The sequence below is a fragment of the Balearica regulorum genome, chromosome 11 (assembly GCF_011004875.1).
Source record: "Balearica regulorum gibbericeps isolate bBalReg1 chromosome 11, bBalReg1.pri, whole genome shotgun sequence".
Taxonomy (NCBI): Eukaryota; Metazoa; Chordata; class Aves; order Gruiformes; family Gruidae; genus Balearica; species Balearica regulorum.
Window position 1 is genome coordinate 10,327,201 of NC_046194.1, and position 21,269 is coordinate 10,348,469.

General features: G+C 36.5%; 1 protein-coding gene and 1 long non-coding RNA gene across 3 annotated transcripts in view; one reads left to right on the plus strand and one right to left on the minus strand.

Moving 5' to 3' along the window:
* LRCH2 (leucine rich repeats and calponin homology domain containing 2) overlaps window positions 1-21,269 on the plus strand; it is a 56,061-nt gene that overhangs the window by 23,999 nt on the left and 10,793 nt on the right. The window contains exons 6-21 of one of the 2 annotated variants that reach the window (XM_075763213.1): window positions 68-201; window positions 1,638-1,725; window positions 2,666-2,777; window positions 3,093-3,190; window positions 3,288-3,355; window positions 3,573-3,677; window positions 5,598-5,675; window positions 9,380-9,448; window positions 11,201-11,249; window positions 12,379-12,495; window positions 13,691-13,735; window positions 14,188-14,238; window positions 15,337-15,394; window positions 17,408-17,520; window positions 20,717-20,854; window positions 21,144-21,221. In XM_075763213.1, the coding sequence (XP_075619328.1) occupies window positions 68-201; window positions 1,638-1,725; window positions 2,666-2,777; window positions 3,093-3,190; window positions 3,288-3,355; window positions 3,573-3,677; window positions 5,598-5,675; window positions 9,380-9,448; window positions 11,201-11,249; window positions 12,379-12,495; window positions 13,691-13,735; window positions 14,188-14,238; window positions 15,337-15,394; window positions 17,408-17,520; window positions 20,717-20,854; window positions 21,144-21,221 (1,401 nt within the window). The remainder of the gene's footprint in view (window positions 1-67; window positions 202-1,637; window positions 1,726-2,665; window positions 2,778-3,092; window positions 3,191-3,287; window positions 3,356-3,572; window positions 3,678-5,597; window positions 5,676-9,379; window positions 9,449-11,200; window positions 11,250-12,378; window positions 12,496-13,690; window positions 13,736-14,187; window positions 14,239-15,336; window positions 15,395-17,407; window positions 17,521-20,716; window positions 20,855-21,143; window positions 21,222-21,269) is intronic. The other variant, XM_075763214.1, reaches the window with a different exon arrangement.
* The window catches only part of LOC142603347 (uncharacterized), a 54,817-nt gene continuing 48,930 nt past the window's right edge, over window positions 15,383-21,269 (minus strand). The window contains exon 3 of the long non-coding RNA XR_012837267.1: window positions 15,383-16,472. This is a non-coding gene — a long non-coding RNA (uncharacterized LOC142603347). The remainder of the gene's footprint in view (window positions 16,473-21,269) is intronic.

The following is a 21,269-nucleotide window of genomic DNA, read 5'->3' on the forward strand; positions in this document are numbered from 1 at the left end:
GGGTGCATTTTCAAAAAAAAATGCTATGTAATTGAGATTTTTTTTTTGTTCATTTGTTTCCCAACAGATATGCTTAAAGGGTAAAGTACATATATTTAAATTCCTCAGCATTCAGGCGTGCCTCAGAATAGATAAAAAACCAGATTCTTTGGATCTTCCGTCATTAGGTAAACGAATCCCCTCCCAGCCGCTCACAGACAGGTGAATACTGGATTTTTGTTTTGTTTTACTTTAGCATTTGCTATGAAGTGATCTCTTTATTACAGATAATAGCTGTAATTTCAATACTTTAATTGTTCTTCGTTTAGGAGTAATAGTATTTATTTTCTAAGGTTTTGTTACTGCAAGCTTAATTGGCTCATCTGAGTTGCTATGAAAATTTTTCATTTTATTTGCCAAAGATTTGGAAATCAGAACAAAGATGTATTTTTAAATTTAGTTATTTGAAATCTCAGCTCTTTATTTCCCAGAGATGTCAAAATGGTATACAAGAAAGTCCCATAAATGTCTTGAATATAGAGTTACCCTGTTGGATGGAAAGTCTGTCTCCCATATGTATATATAGGAAAAATAACTTAAGCATCAGTGAAAAAAGATGGATTTTTTAAATTAAATTAGTTGAGGTCAAAAAGTGCAGTATATTTTGTTGGACTTCTGTACTGAGTACCTCTTGAGTAATTAAATGGGAATGCTTTTGTATTTTCTATCATCAGTTGGCTTGACATTGGAAACCATGTGGAACATTACTCTCTTTTTGTCTATTTCCTTAAAATGTCACATGCAGCTTGTGCCTCTCTGTGTACAAGGCTGAAGGAAAGATGAAAGTTATGAGTAGAGTTTACACAGAACCATCTGAACCATCAGATTTAGTCCATGGTCTTGGCCTCTGGGAGCTGTGCCGTAGGGAGTTAGTCCATACTGTCTGTAGATAGCTTCTAAATGCTCTTCAAAACTGCCGTCCACAACTGCTCCTCAAAAGCCTCCACTGAACTTAATACATTTTCATTGTAGGCCTTGCAAAGGAACAAGGTCATGGCTATTACCACTATACATCATATATGTAGTAATGAGAACTTGTTTAATTTAACTTTCCAGATAATCTTATGGTGGACCAAGCTCTAGTGCATAATTGGAAAACACATCCTGCTGATGCTGCCAACTTTATGCCCTTGAAAGGCATAAATTTGGAGGAAGTCTTGGGGAATATTTCATAGATATTCAGGCAGAGTTAAACCATTATAATACAACAGTCTATTAGGGAATGTATTTGCTACTAGTAGAAAATCATATCTGCGAATAGAATTCAAGGAATTGAGGTTTTTCAGAGGAAGCCTTCTTTTCTGAAGATATCTTTTTGAATGAAATAAAACAATTCTAAAATTGCATAGCTACAGAGAGAGTACAATAATTGATAATTTTCACTTTAACTTTGCTTTGATACTTTTTTCTTGAACAGCTCTTGTAGGAGACTAAGAATTTGTCTCTGTATGTGGGACATTATGCAAAAATTCTTTATCAGCATCTGTAGATGACTATAGAAAACATATTTTTAAAGGATGTTTATTTTCTTTAAAAAAAGTGAAACTACTGTTTCTTTCATTCCTGTGTGGGATTTTTGTGTGTTTTTCTTAATGTAGCATGGAGGACTTTTATCCCAATAAAAACCATGGACCAGACTCTGGCATCGGAAGTGATAATGGTGATAAAAGGTTGTCCACAACAGAAGTGAGCATTTTTCACTGTTCAATTTGTGTAACTTCTGGGGTTTAGATTTTTTTTTCTTTGTATTTTGTATCATTTGAGAAATACTTAACTAAGTTGCATTTAATGTTGTTTGAATATCTGTGCAGTTGAGTTTAAATCATTAGACTGCCAGTATCAGACACAAATTATTTATGTACTACTTTGACTTTTCTGGTTAAAGTTCATTCTGGTACAGATTTCATACACTTTGAAACTGAATTCTGACCTAAGGAATTGTTTGGATCTTTTAATGTGTGAAGTGCATAAATTTTATCCTTTGTGTAGAAATTGATAATTTGAAACTTTCTTTTGTTATTGATGAAATGAATGTACTTAAGGTAAGTTTATTTGGACTAAACTTGTGTTGTATATGTTAGTAATCCTCAGTGTTGTTTAAATTTTAATAAACTTTTGGATGATCTGATAGGTTTAAAGCAATGAACAAAAATCCCTACAAGTTATCTGTGTATTTGTAGAAATCTAGATTAAGTACCTATAATAACAGTGATGTCAAAGCTGAATAGTATAGAACAAAATATTTTTGAAAATTAGAGAACTATTACAAATGCAGAGTGACTGTTAGTGGGAAAACTGTAGGCAAAGGAGCATTCCTAGTTCATTTTTTTTAAAAGAAAATTCCAAATGATTAGAAGTAAAGCTGTAATTTTTTTTTCCCTGCTGTGCTCTAACAAGAGTCAAAGTAGTTGGAAGCTTTAGATAAGAAAGTGCTCCCTTCCCACTCCCCCAAAAAAACCCAAACCCCTCCCAAAAAAACCCAACCCTGACTTGATGTTATTTTCTCTGTCCTTGGAGGCATTCCTTATGTTAGGGTCAGTTGCATGAAAATTTGTGAGTTCTTAGCAAATCATAGAATAATGTAATTTATATGTAAGTTCTGTATTAAATGTGACTGTCTTTGCAGCCATCTGATGATGATACAATCAGCCTTCACTCCCAGGTATCAGAATCAACGAGGGAACAGACATTAAGGAACGACAATCACGTAATGGGAAGTAAACTCGATCCACAGAGAGGTAATATCTGTTGTGCATCTGTCACTTTTGGTAGCAGAAATACTTTTGCTTAGGTAATCCAATATAAGAAAACGGCACAAAATGATATGATCACATGTTGACATTGTATTTTCATCATTTCAGAAAACAGTGTAATAATCACAAATAAACAATGCCAGAAGGAAAGAAAAAGGATTATTTCTAGCTCAAGGAGACATGATTTCATTGTTTTATCTTTATCTGACACTTTTGATAAGTACTTATAATCTCAAGGGTATAACATTGGGTTGAGAGGATTGTTCAATATCTTTTTCATTCTTTGTCGATCCTCACTAGACCAGGAGGTGTATGATTATATTGATCCGAATGCAGAAGAGGGAGCTGTTCCTGAGCAAGGAGATGTACAGATTGGACCATTGCTGTCTTACATCAAGGTAGCATAGCTTGACAAAAGAAAAACTGTTCAGCAGGCTTGCTTTTTTTATTAATTTTTTGAATTCCAGTCTAAGTTTATTTTTCATTCTGTGTAAGGAACGTGGAAAACATCCTGAGAAATCTCAGAAAATAGAACAGAATGACGACTGGGGAGATGAAAAAAGGTAAATCTTGCTAATCTGTTTTGGGAAGGTTTTAGTGACAATGAGGGGTGAGGGTGGTTTTGTGAGGAAAAATTTCATACTGAACCCATAGAGTGTTCCTTCTTGGACATTAAATAAGCTTATAGGAAGCACTATTTAGTTATTGTCCAATAATGTAGTGATTTTTTGTGTCTTGTTTTACTGAAGTCAGGCAAGTCACTGATGTCTAATTTTTCAGACTTCAGAAAGAACAGCTTCTGGCTGAAGATGATGATGAACTCAAAGAAGTGACTGACTTGAGAAAAATAGCAGCTCAGTTACTGCAGCAAGAACAAAAACACAGGTATTACAACATTAGTTAAGATAACTTGTCTTACAATTAATTTATTCTTGAACCTGCCTTATACCCTAAAGTTCTTGATCACCTTATTTTGAGAGTGGTTTTGTCCAGCTATTAAACAGTTAAAGCGACAGACTCTTTCAAGATACCTGTCATGTGTTTCTTTTCATAAAGTTGCTATCTAGAGAAGCAGTGATATACCTCCTATGGAGAGGAAGAGTTGAATGTGAAAATACCTTGATTTCCTGGTTTGATGTATGTTGACTTTTTTATACCTTTTTTCAAAGCAGTATACTTAAGTAGGCATGGTTAAAGCTCATCTAAATAGATTGTTGGTAAAACATGAAAATCACTTGGTCTTAGTTTGTATGAGTTGAGGAACCTGCATACAGTATGTTTGTGGCTGGTTATTTTTATTTAAGTATGAGGTAATTTAGGCAGTACTTTCTCCATTCAGTCTGATGTGAGATACAGATTTGCTATGGTCTGAAGGGGAAATTTGTTTATGTCTATAAAAATAATTTGAACAGTGTAAGTTCATCCTGATGAACAGCTTGACTTTCTCCACTTCACGTTGGGCATCACAACAGAATGATTCTTGAAAAGGAATCTAATAGAACAGGTTAACAACTCTGTAAAAGGAAGAGCAGGAAGGAATACCCCCAGTTGCATAGGATGTGGACAGGCTAGGGTAGGAACCATGTTCTCTCTGGTTCTTATACCAAGCTGGCAAATAACCAGTGAGGTACTTTGATGAGAGTAAGCTCTATCCTGAAAGGTAAGAGTTGTAGTTAATAGTAGTTCATTAACTAAAATAGTTCATTAGTCACTCATTATCCCACAGTAATGGATTTACTTTCATATCAGCTTAAATACTATTTTTGTTTCTTTTGAATTTCTGTGTAATGATGGCATTCTGCACAGCAGAAGAACTATCTTTCTTTGAAGATAGTTGAAATACATGTGAAGCCCTTAGAGAAATTGATATCCTGATACTATGAATTGCAGAGTTTTAAAAATTCACCAGCATTTTATACTAGTTAATATAACAGTGTGTGTGAGGTTGGGGAGGGGCGGAAGGGGAAGATAAAATAGGTTTTACTTAGAACTCCATGCAGTGTGTTTAAGAATGGGTTGTTCACATTGGGAAGGGAAAAATAAGAATGAATTGTTAATGCTAATACATTCTTATTGCCAAAAGTATTGCAAAAAAGACTTAAGAATGCTAAATTTTCTCATATTAATTTATTAATAAACAGATGTTAGGTGTGTTTTTCTTATAGTAGGTTTTTATATGGTGGTTATTTATATTGCATGTGGGTCTTGTTTGATTAGTTTTAATATTTCCTGATTATCTAATCATTTGAAATACCAAGCCACTCCTCTTCTGAAGTTCTGCAACTTAAATTTTACTTGTCACATGTTGTATATTAACCATCTTGCTAACGGTTCTGCTTTGCTCTTGAATTGTTCAGACATGGAATCTCATGACTTGTTAAGTGTTACTTCTTAGATTAGCATTTTATATTTTAAAGCTTGCTTACATATCTTTAATTACATGAGGGCAAAATCACCTCTGAGATAAAATGTAGCCCTGATTTTGAATCCATAGTTTTGTGAATTTATAATTTATTGCTATAAACAGCAATAAGAATAATAATTAGAAGTTTAGTGAAGATATTTCTGTGCGTGTTTGTGGAAAATATGTTCAATTTGAGTAAATAGAATCCTCAGAAAAGTGAGCATCATGAAAGAATTTCTTACTAGCCATATTTCTGTTCATTCAGTGTGGGGTTTTTTTAATATTATGCAGTCTCTTTTCTTTTTGCTTGCTATGCTAATGAATTCCCTGTCCTTTCCCATCAACCTGTCCTGCTTCCTTCTTCCGTCTTTGGCTTTGGTGTACGTGAAATGTGAATACAGACGAAGGCCATTAAGCTATAGGACTTCATTCAGTGAAAAACTCTTCCAGAGGACAAGGGCGGCAGGACGTGCATCAAGGTATAAAGTGTTTGTAGAGCTTCAGATTTCCAAAGTTAAAATGTGGACAAAACCAGTTTTGTCCATTTCTTGAACAGAACTGGATAAAGGGATTGGCTAAGTTAGCCTAGGATATTTTGTTGTCAAAAATAGATTGCAATGCATTTATTGTTCTTTAAGATGAAATACTATTTAAGGAAGATACTTCATTAGGTAACTCTTCAAAGAACATTTAAATGATTCCAAACCTAGAAGCATAATTTCCTATACTTTTGGCATGCTTTCTCTTCAGTTTTTTGTTTCTAATATGTAGTATCTCAAGTATAGAACATCAGGCAAAAGGTTATTTTATTTTTATTTAAGATATCTTGGTTTTAAAGTGATCACTTTCAAATTAGCAAACCAGTTACAATTTGTTTTGCATTTGACAGCCATGAGGGAAGCATTTGCAGATGTATAAACATCACAGGTAATGAGAAATCTGGAATGGGCTGTGTAGACAGACTATGCTCAGACGTGTAGGTAATGGATTAAGTGATTTCACACTTTGTTACCTCATCATTTGAAACTCTGTAACATACTCTGTATACTCCTGGTCTTTTTCAGAAGAAAGTAGGATAGCTTAGATTAAATAATCTTCATTAGTGTCAAATGAGCCTGTTTCAGTTTGCATCAGAGTTAAGTACGGGTTCTTACCTGGCAGCAGTGGTTTCCTAAAACTGTCTAAACCCCTAAAAGCAGAGCCATATGTGAAGACAGTAGACAAGTCCTGAATGAGCTAAACCCCACCATTTTCTTGTCTCACTGTAAAAGATTTCTAGTGTCTTTATACACTTTATAGATCCTAGGTAGTGGTCGCTTGTTTAAACTTGAAGATATCTGACCTTAAAATAGCATTGCTATCATTCACTTCGTTTGTGTCCCTTAATCATTATGTTATATTTGCTCAAAATACAAAAGTATAAGTGACTGAGTTTTAGAACCCTTTCGAAGTAATAGTTTCTGTGCTACCTGTAACAACAGAATTTGTGTGGTTAGTAGGAACTGCAAGTAGGAAATTAATTTCTGTACCAACACAAGTGTCTTCTGCAAGTTCTTATTTAGTGATTCAGTATGACCATCAGTAAGTAATTGACCTGATAATAGACCTAATTAAAAAAAAAAAAAGGTTCTAACTTACTAAGTTGCAGTATGAATGGAAACAGTTGCTGGAATCTTTGCAGCGTTAACACCACACTTGAAAGAGCATGACTTCTGAATATGAGCTACTCGTACTATCATTTTGCATTGTATTTCCTGGAAAGCAGTTCTTAACATGACTACAGTGAATTTTTTTCCCCTGTTCCAGCTGAACAAATTATTTTGCCATGAATTCCTTAGTCTGCAATTTAGTAAATTCAGATTAATTTTCTTCACAATTTTCATAGAATCATAGAATGGTTTGGGTTGGAAAGGACCTTATCATCAAGTTCCAACCCCCCTGCTGCAGGCAGAACACCCTCCTTCAGGTACTGGTAAGCCGCAATTAGATCTCCCCAGAGCCTTCTTTTCTCCAGTCTGAACAATCCCAACTCTCTCAGCCTGTCCTTGCAGGAGAGGTGCTCTATCCCTCCAGTCAGCTTCGTGGCCTCCTCTGGACTCTCTCCAACAGCTCCATGTCTCTCTTGTACAGGGGCCCCCAGAGCTGGACGCAGTACTCCAGGTGGGGTCTCAAAAGAGCAGAGTAGAGGGGCAGGATCACCTCCCTCGACCTGCTGGTCACACTTCTTTTGATGTAGCCCAGGACACAGTTGGCTTTCTGGGCTACAAGCGCACGCTGCCGGCTCATGTTGAGCTTCTCATTTTGTTTAACTAAAGTTCCAAGTTCATTATTCCATAGGAAGTGTGGGTTTCTCTGACTGGACTAGTAACTGCTAACCTGACAGATAATGAACTTGCTGTCACTCCCCTATCAATAGTCTTAAGTTTTTAAACAGGCAGTTTCAAAAATGATTGGTTTTGTTTTGCAAAGTATAAAAACATACTTTGTTTATAATAAACATAGTTTATATTAAACTCAATTATATATATTTCATAGAAACAGCATAGCTGAAAAGTGCACTTGTTTGTATATGTTTGAATTAGCTTGAATAGTTTTTCCTTACATTTCATATATTGAGTATTAAAAAAGAAATGGCCTGTGTTACATGCAATCATTCAATTTACACTGATAGTGTCAGTTTTGGTGCAAGTGTTGCATCAAACTGTTTAGGTGACTCAAGATTTTTTTTTTAAAGCTCATTCTGTAGTAATGGTCACCTTTTGCTACAAAGTCTCTCCAAATTTGCTTGATTGCTTTCAGTTGAAGATATAGAGCCTAATTTAAATGGGAATTACCTCTAAAAATTAATTACTTTAAAATAGCATGTTTATATTATGGTTTGATAACCTATGCTCTGCATATTAATTTTTTGTAACATTTTTTTCAGGCTATGGTATAATTTAATTCTGGAATGCACCCTCAGAATTAAGTTTCTGAAGAGAAAATATAGAGAGCAGATGTTGCAGACTGAATGCTGCAGACTGTGTTGGTTTACAGACTTAACTTCTCATAAGCTCATTAAATTGAGGCTCACAGTGACAGATTTAAGCTAAAATGAGATTACTGAGTTCAAAGTTATCACAATAATCTGAGAAGTCTGAAAATCATCAATCATTTAAAGTTAATGTTTGTACTGCCCTATGTAATGATAATGAAATATTAAAAGGTGCCTATTGTTTTACTTTCATTGAATAGTTGGTGTTCTTCTAATTCTTTCTGATTCTTAATACATTCTAGTTCTCTATATAATTCAGTGTAAATATATTTTGATCACAGTTCTGCACATGAAGTCAGTGTTGAGGTGTGATATTACTACCTCCAAGAATTCAGAATTATTCATTCTAGTTACCATTCAGCATGACACTTGAAAACATTTAATTTTAAGTGTTTCTGATTGTTTTGTTACTGTTAACACTTTAAACATCCATAATAGCTCATACCTTCTTGTGTGCGTGCACGTCTGGCTTGTGTTTGTTCCAGATGAAAAAACATTTCTGAATCTGAGTTTAGACTTTTTTGACTGTTTACCATTTAGAAAAGTAGCATTTCCTTTGGTTCATTTCTGCATTTGACTCTTCAATGAGTTCTTAGCCTGTGTTTCTCCATTTCCCACCACTCCTTTTTCCCTACATTTCCTTTGTTCTTGCGGTATTTCTTACTCAAGCTACTTTCTTACCTCCTCCTACTGACTAAATTCTTGTGCTTGCTCTGTGTATTGTTTCTTGTTCGCTTTAGGTTGACTATCTTCTGTCTTCTAATTTTAGTCGACAGCAGGGCCTTTTGTGTTGAGGGTAGCATAACTTGACACAAGTGTGAGATCAAGTGAAATAGTAAGTATTCAGGGAAAAAAATGAGGAGACTTTATTTTGGTTTGAATGATCAAGTTTTACTTCCTTAAAATTCAGAACTGGAAATATTTCAAGAGCTGGAAACAATATTGTTGATTTAAATGGAAGCAGGATTGGGCTTGGATTTCATCTGTGTACACATACATACTCTAATTTTATGGAAAATGTCACCTTAATGTTCAAAACTTTTTATTATAGGAAATGTTACAGAATGAAAGTAACATATATTCTAAGAAAAAAAATATAGCTACAAAGCTATTGAATAAATATGGTTGTGTGTTTTTTTTTCTTTCTAGGCTTCTTAATCATTCAGTTTCAGTAAGCACAAGGAACAGGCCAAAGCAGCCAATGGAATCTGAAAAATGGTATTGATATACTTAAATGTATCACAATTTTCAATATTCTGTTAATTTAATTTTTACATTTATTTTGTATTACCACTGCAATCTTCTGTCATAATGTTTTTAGCTCAAGATGAAATCAAAGCTACACAAATAATCTATTCTTGAGCTTCTTTCTTTCAGATTAAAAAAAAAAAATCTGTTCTTTTGAGCCTTTAGGAAAGTTGATGTCATCCAGAAACTAATATGTGGGTCTGATTACGTCATCAATTCAGGTGCCTAAAGATAGGCATTCCATAAGGTTTTAGACATCCAGTTCCAGTCCAGAAGGTAATGTCTCCCATAGGCAGCAGTCCTGTGCAGATGTGTTAGACCATGTGTTACATAAAACGGCACTGGACCTGTGCTTAGACATCTAAATTTTCCTCAGTGACAATCCTTTTGTGTTCTTAAGAGCTGTTGGGTAAGTGTTGCTGCAAAACCTTTACTGTTTGTGGAGGATGTATCAATGAGGAATCCATTGTCTGCAGGAGCTGTACTCCTGTGCTCTTTCTTTGAATTAAAAATCCCCAACACCACAAACCAGCAACAGACAAAAATACTCAGAGCCTTGTCTTGAAGAAATTGGGAAATCACAGCTTCCCATTTCTGACTGCATGGGTGAGAGAGAACTTAGCAAGTTTTCAGCCCTCCCTGCCTTAAGGAATCCTAGATCAGTTCTTATAATCAGTTTGGTCAACAAATTATTTTAATTTTTGAGCTGAAGAGGGAGAGCTTACTGGCAGCCTCCTCATGAAAACTCCATTTTGAATGGTGACGTCTGTGATTTTTACCAGCTCCGTAGTCTTCTAAAATCTGTACCTTCAGAAAGATCTGTGTCTGCTTGTGTCCAGATTCCAGTTTGGCTGTGAATCTTGGAGACAGAAGCCATAACTGCTGTTAGCACCCACAGTACTCATAGCGACACTAACAGCTCTCTACAGTTCAGGAAAGCTCTTATGCAAACAGAAAACTGACACAGTGTAGATATTTCAATGTGATGCATCCTATTTTGGCTATCTTCTTTCTCATTGGTATCTGTGGTTTTAAAGAGCTAGTTGCGCCCATGTCCTGTGGTTATATGAACTATGCTGCAACTATTACTCATTTACATTTGGAACTTTCGAATCCTTGGTTACTTAACATACACCTCCTGTTCTTTGGGATGCTATGACCTATTGTAGTGTCCAGCTATGTTAGGCCTTCATATTATAGGGTAATCCGGGAAAGGTTAAATTTCCCTTTCCCTGTTTTGTTAGTGAAACAGAAACAGTTCTGAGACCTGAAAACAAAACAAACAAACAAAAAAAATCCCAGCCCTCCTGCCCCTTAATTTTGAGGTGTGCACACAAGATAATGTAGGTGTTGCAGGCTATTTGCTGTTTTATTGCACTGGTATGTAGGAACCCAAATCACACATTGCATGAGGAACATACAAAGAGAGTAGAAAGACTGTCATATCCCTAAAAATAAAGCTTTATCTGAATAAAGTACTGTAGTATGGAAGGCCTGTTGTCAGCATATGGTAAAAGAGTGAAATATGATTTGAGATTGTAGTCAAATGGCCATATTTTTAGCCAGATTGTGGCATGCTTATACAGGTAAGCAAAAAAAATACTGTAGCACTGCAGAGAAGCTGCTTTTTAATAGTGTTCACTTTTTTGATATTTTCAAGTAACTTGGTTTTAAAGTACACAAAGTAGTAAATTTCATAATGCCTCTCATCTTAATTTTTAGTGTCTCAACAGATGAAGTGAATTCCCCAGTGTCCCCGTACAGCTGGCAGGTAAATACTCAAATGTAAATGTGGTGGCTTCATATTTGAGTGATTTTTGTTTTGTTTTGCCTTGTTTTTTGGTTTTGTATTTCTGGCAGAAAACTTTTATATCTTCATATGGTTGCTTACACAGTTATTGTATGTATGTAATTGTGGTGGAACATATAAAACCTTTGAAGAACTTATGTTTCAAGATAATTTGACTTTTATGTAATGGAGGCCTCTTCTTTTTAGAGCATATGGTACTAGCTTTAAGATCGTGAAACTAATGAGACATAAGTTTTACTTACTTGGGTTGTAGTATTTCTTTACATATAAATTTTATTGTCTCACCATAATGTTCTTTTTTAAAATTTCTAAATGGTTTGAATTATGTAGGCCTTCCATTCCCCTTACCTCACTGAGAATCTTGTATGTGCAATAAAAGTGCAGTCAAACTACAGAGAGTACTTTTTATTATTTTACATTTTAATCCAACAGGTATTTGCTGTAGCTTTAAATGGCCTGATATTCTAATATGAAGAAATAGTTGGAAATATAGTTTTAGCCTTATTAGGAAATGGTCCCTTCAGAGTGTCTGCTTTCAGTTTGCATAATTCATACATATTCATTGTTATTTTAAGAATAAATCTACTTTAGCTGTCTCTTCAGAATATGTTGCATAATACAGTACTTTGAAACAGATTTCTTTTACAGCTAGTTAATGTCTATAATCTTTTAGATAGGAACAGTAGACAAATACTTAGTTCTATTGTAGCCATCCTTTTCCTGTGCAATGAGTATTGAGATTGAGAAATTAGATATGCTAGTGGCTAACCACACTTCTGTTGTTTTGTAGTTATTTATGGCAGCCTTAGGTGGCTTCCTAACATCCCTGTAAAAATTAGGCTCAATGCAGAAAAGGGTGTTATTTTCTTAAGAATTGTATCATAGATTCTTTTTCTTCTATGAAATATTTTTTATGATTTGAAAGGAAGTGATTTCTACCAGAATCATAATTAAGACTGATAGTACTTTCATGTCAAAAAGCTACATTATGAGAGAAGCAAGTAATTCATAATTGTAATTCATACTAATTTGTATTAATGCACATGAAGTATATTTACCTTTTATGTAAAAATATTTCTGAACCTTATAGCCGCTGGAAAACCAGAAGGATTCAATGGATGAGCAGCATTGGCCAGAAATACAGCCAGTGATTTGGCAGAATGAAGAAAGAAGGAGAAGTAAACAAATTAGAAAAGAGTATTTCAAGGTAATGGGAGGGAGAGCGGGTGGGTGACACTTTCTATTTTAATGAGAGTAAAAGAAACTATATAACTAAGTAAAGATAAGAAAACCTCAAAGGTTGTCACGCTTTTAATTTTGCATGTAATCTGTAATTTTTTTATTTAGCTCTCTTGAGTTAAATAATATATTTGTAGCATGCCAGAAAAACAGGAGCAAAAAAATCAACTGAATACTTCTTTAACCTTTAAATAAAAGAAAGTAGTTTCCAGTTGCTTTCTGGTAAAGCCAGAAACTAATTTTCAGTCATTGATCCTTCTCCATCCACTTTGAGTGTGTTGGGTTTTTTTGGGGGGTTTTTTGGGGGTTTTTTTTGGGTTTTGGGTTTTTTTTTTTTAGTGTAAGGGAAATATACATTACCTTTTTGTGCAACTTGGTTATAAGAATGTTTTATGCATTTTGGTTCTCACTGCCTTTTAGAGAGGACATTTTCTCTGTATTATGTTACTGCTGTAGTGTGTACCATTGGTCGCCAGATGTCAGTGTCTGCTTATTGCAAAACAGATACGAAGTTATAGCAGCATTAGCTGAAAATTTGTTTTGGGGTATGGTAGAGAAATAGGAGAATTCTGACCAGTGCTAGGTTGAGTTAAAATTAAATTTGTCACTTATGAAATGAGTTTCTTGGTCTTTTGCCATCAAACTTCTTCATGAAATGCTAGGGAACTTCAAATAAATTAAATTCTAGAAAAACAGAGCATGCCATACAGCTCAGATAAGTTCTTGTGATTATAGAAGCTTCCCGCCCCCCGAAGAGTATATGGAGTTGTATCCTAACTTGAATTCTACTGACCTCTTTCCAGGGTTTTCATCCCTAAATGCATTTTGCCCTGCAGCCTTTGAGGGGAAGAGGAGCAACTTCTAAGTAAAACATAATTCAGTCACTTGACTCACTGAACAGCTGTGCTTGTCAACAGAGACCACCTGTGTTAGTGATTCCTCATAACTTTTAAATCTTCTCTTCAACATAATGAAGATCCTGACTGGCCTAGGAACTAGATGTTCTTTTTCTGTTTTGTTTCCTTTTTTTCCTTTGATTTTGTAACATTTTTTTTCCTCAGCAGCTTCACCAGTAATAAGTAACATCTGAGTGATATCAAGCCATTTAGTTCAAATGAAAACCATACTTTTGTTTTAAAGTAATAATTGTGTGTGTTTTGCAGTATAAGTCTTCCAGAAAGAGTTCAAGTGGAAATGAAAATGATGAGGTAAGAAATAGTAATTGTGCAAAATATTTAAGAAAACATTTTATTCATTTGTCTCTTATGAACACCTACGAGCCACAGTCACAGAAAAGGAGAATATTGGGTAGAGTCCACGCAAACAAACTTTGCATTCCAAAGCCATAGCAGAAATAAGTATTATACTCCTTTACTCAAAAAAAGCCATCAAGATTGTGTACTAGGGAAAAGTAGGACATTTACTTGCTTTGATAATAGGAAAGTTAATTCACCTATCAAGCAGAGGTAATGTATAAGTAATATTTGACATAGTGAACAGTGTTTCCTTGACTTACATGACTTTAAATTTAGTTACTGCCACTTTGTCACATACTTGACAAATGTTGCATGTCCCATGTATTGTGTATTTCATAATTTCATGTTTCTTGTTAAATCATAACTTTCATTTTTATAATTTCATCTCTTTGATTTCTTTTTAGCAAGACAGTGATAATACTAATGTGTCCCCACAGTCTCCTGTGTCGTCTGAGGTACAAGTTTGTGGTTTTGTTATTCACTCATTCAACAAACATTTCTTTGTGCACATTACTTGTCATCAGGTTTTCCATGCAGATTTAAAGCTGGTAGTTTCCTTTGAAACTGCAATTAGAAACATTTAATCATAATAAAAATTCAAAAATAGATAGAAACTAGACACAGCTATTACAACTTGTTTTACCTCTGCAACTATCTGATCTCTCCTAGGTTTCTTCTTTTTGACTGGTGAATAGAAAGGTGCATTGCTTTGTCTCCATTAGCTTTCCTAATGGAAATAAATAGCTAATAAAACAAAAATCAAATTTGCCGTATTTTGCAGGTGTCCCCTATGTACTAGCCATCCAGAGGATTTTAAGTAAAACTTATGGTTTAGTATTTTATGTATCACAGGGAACCCAAAGGTACTGACGCTTCTTAGTTTCATCCTTTATGGTTCTGGCTTTTGCCTTTGTGGTGCAGCTTTGCAGCCTCATTCACTGGTGGCTTTGCTTTTTAAGGAATGTCCATGTAGTCCCACTGTGGCTGCACTACACTACTGAGCTCTGAATAAGGCTTACCAAAGTTTATTAACGTTTCTACCTCATGTCAATAGGGAACCTGAGGGAGCAGAATGAGAACATCTCCCACATACAGTGAAATGAGTTGAAATGAGGGTATCTCATGTGCATACCAAATTACTGAGTGCATGTCTCTTATTAGATAGTGAAATGAGAAAAACGTGATCTTCATAACTGAAAGAAAATGTTTCTTAAGAAATATTTTGATGCTAAGTGTTGGGAGGATATTTGCATCTGCTTACAGATGGCTTGGAACTCTGTTCACAGAATGGTTTGCAGTAGTTGGAAATGGCTTAGAGTAGATTTTAGTTAATCTGCTGCTGCTTTTCTTCCTCAGTAAGATAATTTTATCTGCATGTGGTAAGGTTACTTTCATTTCATTTATTTTATACTCTCCCCTTTGAAAGAGTGTGTTACAGTTGAGCAGAAGGATTCACTTTTCTTAGGCAAGACTGATTTAAACACTATCTTAATGGGAACAAAAGTTAATGCTTTTAATGAATGGAGGAAAATTCACTTTATCTCTTTTAACAGGATTATGAAAGGACAGATAGTAACACTCATGGTCCATTTGGTCTCAAACCAAGGTCAGGTAAGCTGCTGTTCTCTAAGATAGCATGATAGAGCAGGTGTTTACTTCCCAGGTTAAAACAGACAGTAAGAATAGCAGATGCATGAATTGAAATGGATATGAAGAGATGCCACAGTACAGCAATCCACTCTGTACTTATCATAAACATAGTACTGGAAAAGACATAGACAGCTATTTTGGCAAACGAATAATTGAAAGTTCTTAAAGTTGTGCAGTGATGTCTTTTTTTTAAATTGATTTTTAATTTTTTTCCCCACTGATGTATTTTGTGCATATTTAGTCACTGTCCAAGAACAGGGAAACAGCTTGCAATCGTTCTTGAGACCTGATGGCTGAGGCAGGAGGGTTTCAAGAGAAGTAGATTTTTGTAATTTGTCCTATGAAAGTATACTTTGAGCAGAGCTTTGCCAGGAGTTTTATGGCTTGGTGCACCCTGACTCTTCCAAAACTCTGCCATACGCTAATAAGAAAGTTGTTTTGTCTAAAGCAGACTTTCAGTCCTCTGAAATCTAGGTAGAAATAATACTTTTTTTTTTCAGTTACAGTATTCTTTTGTTTGCAAGTGTCTGTGTGAATATTGGATGTCAACAGTATAAAAGACAGTTTGGAAAAGCCACTGTGCAATCCTTTTTCCAGTTAATACTACTCTTCTCTGTTTTTAAGGGAACGATCTTCATGCAAATTCATTAAAAAAGAATGATCTCAACTCTTCAGTTTAATTTCATTCAGTCTTTATGGTGGAAAAGCTTGACCTCCTTGATACTAGCCTGTGAGCTTTCAGTGGTAGAGTGTGTCTGGCTGAGGTCATGCAAGTGGCTTCTTTAGGGCCCTTAAGTCACTTGAGATTTGTAAGCAGTTGCGTGAAACTTCTGTGCTAGAGATAGTGAGGTTAGTTGCATGTACCAGAACATGCCTGGCTGTGATCGTTTAGAGGCTTCTGAGGTGTCTACGTCCTTGGTTGCAGGAAGGTGCAGATTTGATAGGAGGAAGCAGGCTTGTTAGGACTTAGCCCATCTTTTCTCAGTGCGGTGGTAAGCTTCCTAGGAGCCACTGCCAGCAGCACCCCGTTCACTCAGTTCTAGGAAAGAGAATAGCATTTTGTTTCTTAGTTACAAGCCAAAATCTTTGTGGTTTTAGCTGCTTCCATAGATACTGTCAGTAACATGCACATGTATTTTTCTGTATACAAAATACATACTGTCATAATGTGTAAAATCAGAGCAGTGACTTCAAGAGTATCTATAAAATCTGTTACTTTTGATTTTTAGATCTCTTGCTAAAATCCAAACTGTTAAACAATATAGAAATTTCTAAAGGTGTAAGTATTGATTCCCCCCTCAAAAGCATCAGGTAAAATACTTAAGGGTACAGTGGTATTGCTACAGAAGAGTTTTTATTTGCCAGTGTTCTATAAAATAATAGAATTGTCATTTGAAGGCTTTCTGACCATGAATTGTAAACTGAATGTAATTGTTTAAGATCTCCTTTTTAAAGAACAACTCTAAACTTTTAGATGAGACATTTCACATTTTTCAATCACTGTGTCTCTACATATGCCCACCTAACATATGCACGTATGTGTATATGTATTTTAAATTTTTCATTGTAAGTTATACCAGGGAGTTCTGTCTTTTTTTTTTTTTTTTTTAGTCTCTGTAAAGGCTTTATGCTTGATTAAAAGTAAAACACAATGAAAATACTTTCAAAGTTACATTGCAAGATATACTGGGAAAAGGGCAAATGGCGTTGTATATCTTAAACAGATATTTGAATATTGAAGTCAATTCTGTCTCTGTATTTTCCAGTTATTCATTTGCACTTAAATAAGATGATCTGTGTATTTTATTTGAAAGATAAGTTTCATAGACAGTATCTTTGACATCAAGGTACTTAAATGTATTTGTGTTAAAAAGTTCTGCAGCTTTTTTCGCATTTCTATCCTTTGTGGTAGATTTTTAGTCATTACATTTTTTTATCTGAATTCTGAAAACTAACTTCACTAATGTTTAATAGCTTTCAGCCGTGCATCTCGCCAGGACTATGGTGTGGTGGATCCTGGATTTACAATGAGGAGGAAAATGGAGCATTTAAGGGAAGAAAGGGAACAAATAAGACAGCTTCGCAATGTATGTACCATTATTTACTGTATGGGCGCAGTGCATTTAGTTAGCTCTGTACCACAATTTAAACCTTTATAATAAAGGCCTGCAAATCATTACAGTTGTACAAGGGCATCTCTGTAGTGATATTTCTTCCTAAGGAATTTCATGTAACTGGTTACTCTGGTACTGTTTTTGGTCCAACCAAAATATCAACCAGGAACTAAAATGGTTTTTAGCTGAAAAAATGAAGTAAAATGAAAAACAAATTTTTTTTTTAAGGTTTCTGAGGTTGCTACAATCTCCTCTATGACAAGGTGACCCACTTAGTGAATGAGGGAAAGGCTGTGGATATAGTCTACTTACACTTCAGTAAAGCCTTTGACACCATTTTCCACAGCATTCTCCTGGAGAAATTGGCTTGGACAGCCATGCTCTTGGGTTAACAACTGGCTGGATGGCTGGCCCCAAAGAGTTGTGGTGAATGGAGTTAAATCCAGTTGGCAGCCGGTCACAAGTGGTCATCCCCAGGGCTCAGTATTGGGGCCAGTTCTGTTTAATATCTTTCAGTGATCTGGACAAGGGAATTGAGTGCACCCTCAATAAGTCTGCAGGCAACACCAAATTGTGTGGGAGTGTTGGTCTGCTTGAGGGTAGGGAGGGTCTACAGAGGGATCTGAACAGGCTGGATTGATGGGCCAAGGCCAGCTGTGTGAGGTTCAACAAAGGCTCAGTGCTGAGTCCTGCGCGTGGGTCAACACCACCATGCAACGCTACAGGCTTGGGGAAGAGTGGCTGTAAAGCTACCTGGTAGAGCAGGACCTGGGGATGTTGGTCGACAGTCAGTTGAATATGAGCCAGCAGTGTGCCCGGGTGGCCATGAACGCCAACGGCATCCTGGCTTGTATCAGAAATAGTGTGGCCAGCAGGACTAGGGAAGTGATTGTCCCCCTGAACTTGGCCCTGGTGAGGCCGCACCTCAATTACAGTGTTCAGTTTTGGGCCTCTTGCTACAAGAAAGACATTAAGGTGCCAGAACATGTCCAAAGAAGGGCAATGGAGCTGGTGAAGGGTCTAGAGAACAAGTGTTATGAGGAGCAGCTGAGGGAACTGGGGTTGTTTAGTCTGGAGAAAAGGAGGCTGAGGGGTGACCTTATTGCTCTCTACAACTACCTGAAAGGGGTTGTAGTGAGGTGGGTGTCAGTCTCTTCTCCCAAGCAACAAGCAATAGGACAAGAGGAAATGGCTTCAAGTTGCGCCAGGGGAAGTTTAGATTGGATAAAAGTGGTTGAGTCACCATCCCTGGAGGTATTTAAAACATGCATAGATGTGGTGCTTAGGGGCATAGTTTAGTGGTGGACTTGGCACCATTAGGTTAATGGTTGGACTTGATGATCTTAAAGGCCAATCAAAATGATTCTATAATTCTATGATTTTAAGTTATGCAGTACTGAATAGGATCTAAATTTCATACTTCCAGTAAGTTGTTTTCTGTATAGTTCTGTTCAGAGATTTGACACAGATGCACAGAGTGGTATGGGTTTGGAAGTGACCTCTGGAGATTGTCTAGTCCAACCCCCCTGCTAGAGCAGGATTACCTAGAGCGGGTTGCACAGGATTGCATCCAGGTGGGTTTTGAGTATCTCCAGAGGAGACTCCACAACCTCTCTGGGCAGCCTGTTCCAGTGCTTGGTCACCCTCAGAGTAAAGAAGGTTTTTCTCATGTTCAGATGGAACTTCCTGTTTTCCAGTTTGTGCCCATTGTCCCTTGTCCTGTCACTGGGCACTATTGAGAAGGGTCTAGCCCCTTCCTCTAGACATCCACCCTTTAGATATTTATAAACATTGATAAGATCCTCTCTGTCTTCTCTTCTTCAGACTAAACAGACCCAGCTCTCTCAGCCTTTCCTCATGAGAGAGATGCTCCAGTCCCCTCATCATCCTTGTAGCCCTCTGCTGGACTCTCTCCAGTAGTTGTCTTTCTTGAACTTGAGAGCCCAGAACTGCACACAGAACTCCAGATGTGGCCTCACCAGGGCAGAGTAGAGGGGGAGGATAACCTCCCTCGACCTGCTGGCCATGCTCTTCTTAATGCACCCCAGGATACCATTGGCCTTCTTGGCCATACGGGCACACTGCTGGCACATGGAGAGCTTGTTGTCCACCAGGACTCCCAGGTCCTTCTCCGCAGTGCTGCTTCCCAGCAGGTCAACCCCTAACCTGTACTGGTACTTAGGGGTTTCTTCCCTAGGTGCAGGATCCTGCACTTGCCCTTACTGAATTTCATATGATTCCTCTTCACCCAGTTCTCTAGCCTGTACAGGTCTCGCTGAATGGCAGCACAGCCTTCTGGTGTGTCAGCCACTCCTCCTAGTTTTGTATCATCAGCAAATTTCCTAAGGTTATGCTCTGTCCCCTCGTCCAGGTCATGTTGAATAAGACTGGACCAAGCACTGACCTCCAACTAGACTCTGCACTGCTTATCACAACCCTAATCTCAAGATGCTTAACAGTTATAGTTAACTGCAAATCATAGCAGCTCTGCTTTCCAAGGCAGTGCTAATTTGGGGTGTGACTTCTATGAAGGCTGTTTGTCTTGTCTGATTCACTTCCTGAGCAGTGAAGGCTTGTTGCTGCAGTGGGAAAAAACATCCCAGGATTCCCTTCTTTGTTTAGCAACACAAGTATGGGCACTTCTTGGCTTGCCCTTTCCTCAGCTATTTAACTGTCGTCTGCACGAGTGAAATAGCCATGCCCAGAGTGGTTGTGTTCCCCTCTTATTTCCCCCCCTCCTCCTTCTCCTAGTAAAATTGTGTATGATTTCAACCCACAAATTGTGCATGCTAACAGCTAATGAGGTATTCAGCCTAACATTTCTATCCGTAAATTCTGTGCTTTCCTATTATGAATAGTGAGTTTATTGTATGGCCTTGAGACTATGTGTCATGGTAGCTGTTGGCTGAATGTCTTAGTGTGTATGTAGTTGTGTCATGAAGGAAGAAAAACCACAAAACAAACAAAAAAAAAAACCCCAAGCAGAGGGTATGTAAGATTAACGATGAAGACAAAAGGATATCTGTACTCAGTAAAGCGTGAGTTGACTCCATTTACTTCATTTTAGTATTAAAATGTGCCTTTTAAACTGAATGCTTTAAAATACCCTAGATTTAAAATCAAAAATTAGCTAATGTTGAAAGTAACTTACTTCTGGACTTTTTAATAGAATCTTGAATCAAGGTTAAAAGTAATTTTACCAGACGACATTGGAGCAGCATTGATGGATGGAGTAGTTCTTTGCCATTTAGCCAATCACATAAGGCCACGTTCTGTTGCCAGCATTCATGTACCATCGCCAGCAGTGGTAAGTCATTTATCTCACTTTTGTTGCATCTTATGTGCAAACAAGCTTTTGAAGTTCAATACTGAAACATCGTGAATCATGTTTACCATATTAATTGGCTACATTCCTCACTTCAGTTTTTCTATAAGAAGCATTAAACAAGGCTCAGAAGTTTAGTTTAAGAGCTATTTTCATATACTGAGTCTTCACAGAATTTGGTTTTTGTTTTAGCAACTGTTACTGAATTTGCATCAGAAATATACAATCGTTCATGAATGTATGATGAAGATCTAACATCCTGTCTTTACAGCCTAAACTCAGTATGGCAAAGTGCCGAAGAAATGTTGAAAACTTTCTTGATGCTTGTAAAAAACTGGGCGTTCCACAGGTATACTAATAGCTTTATTGACTTATTAATAACCACAGAAAATGTCAG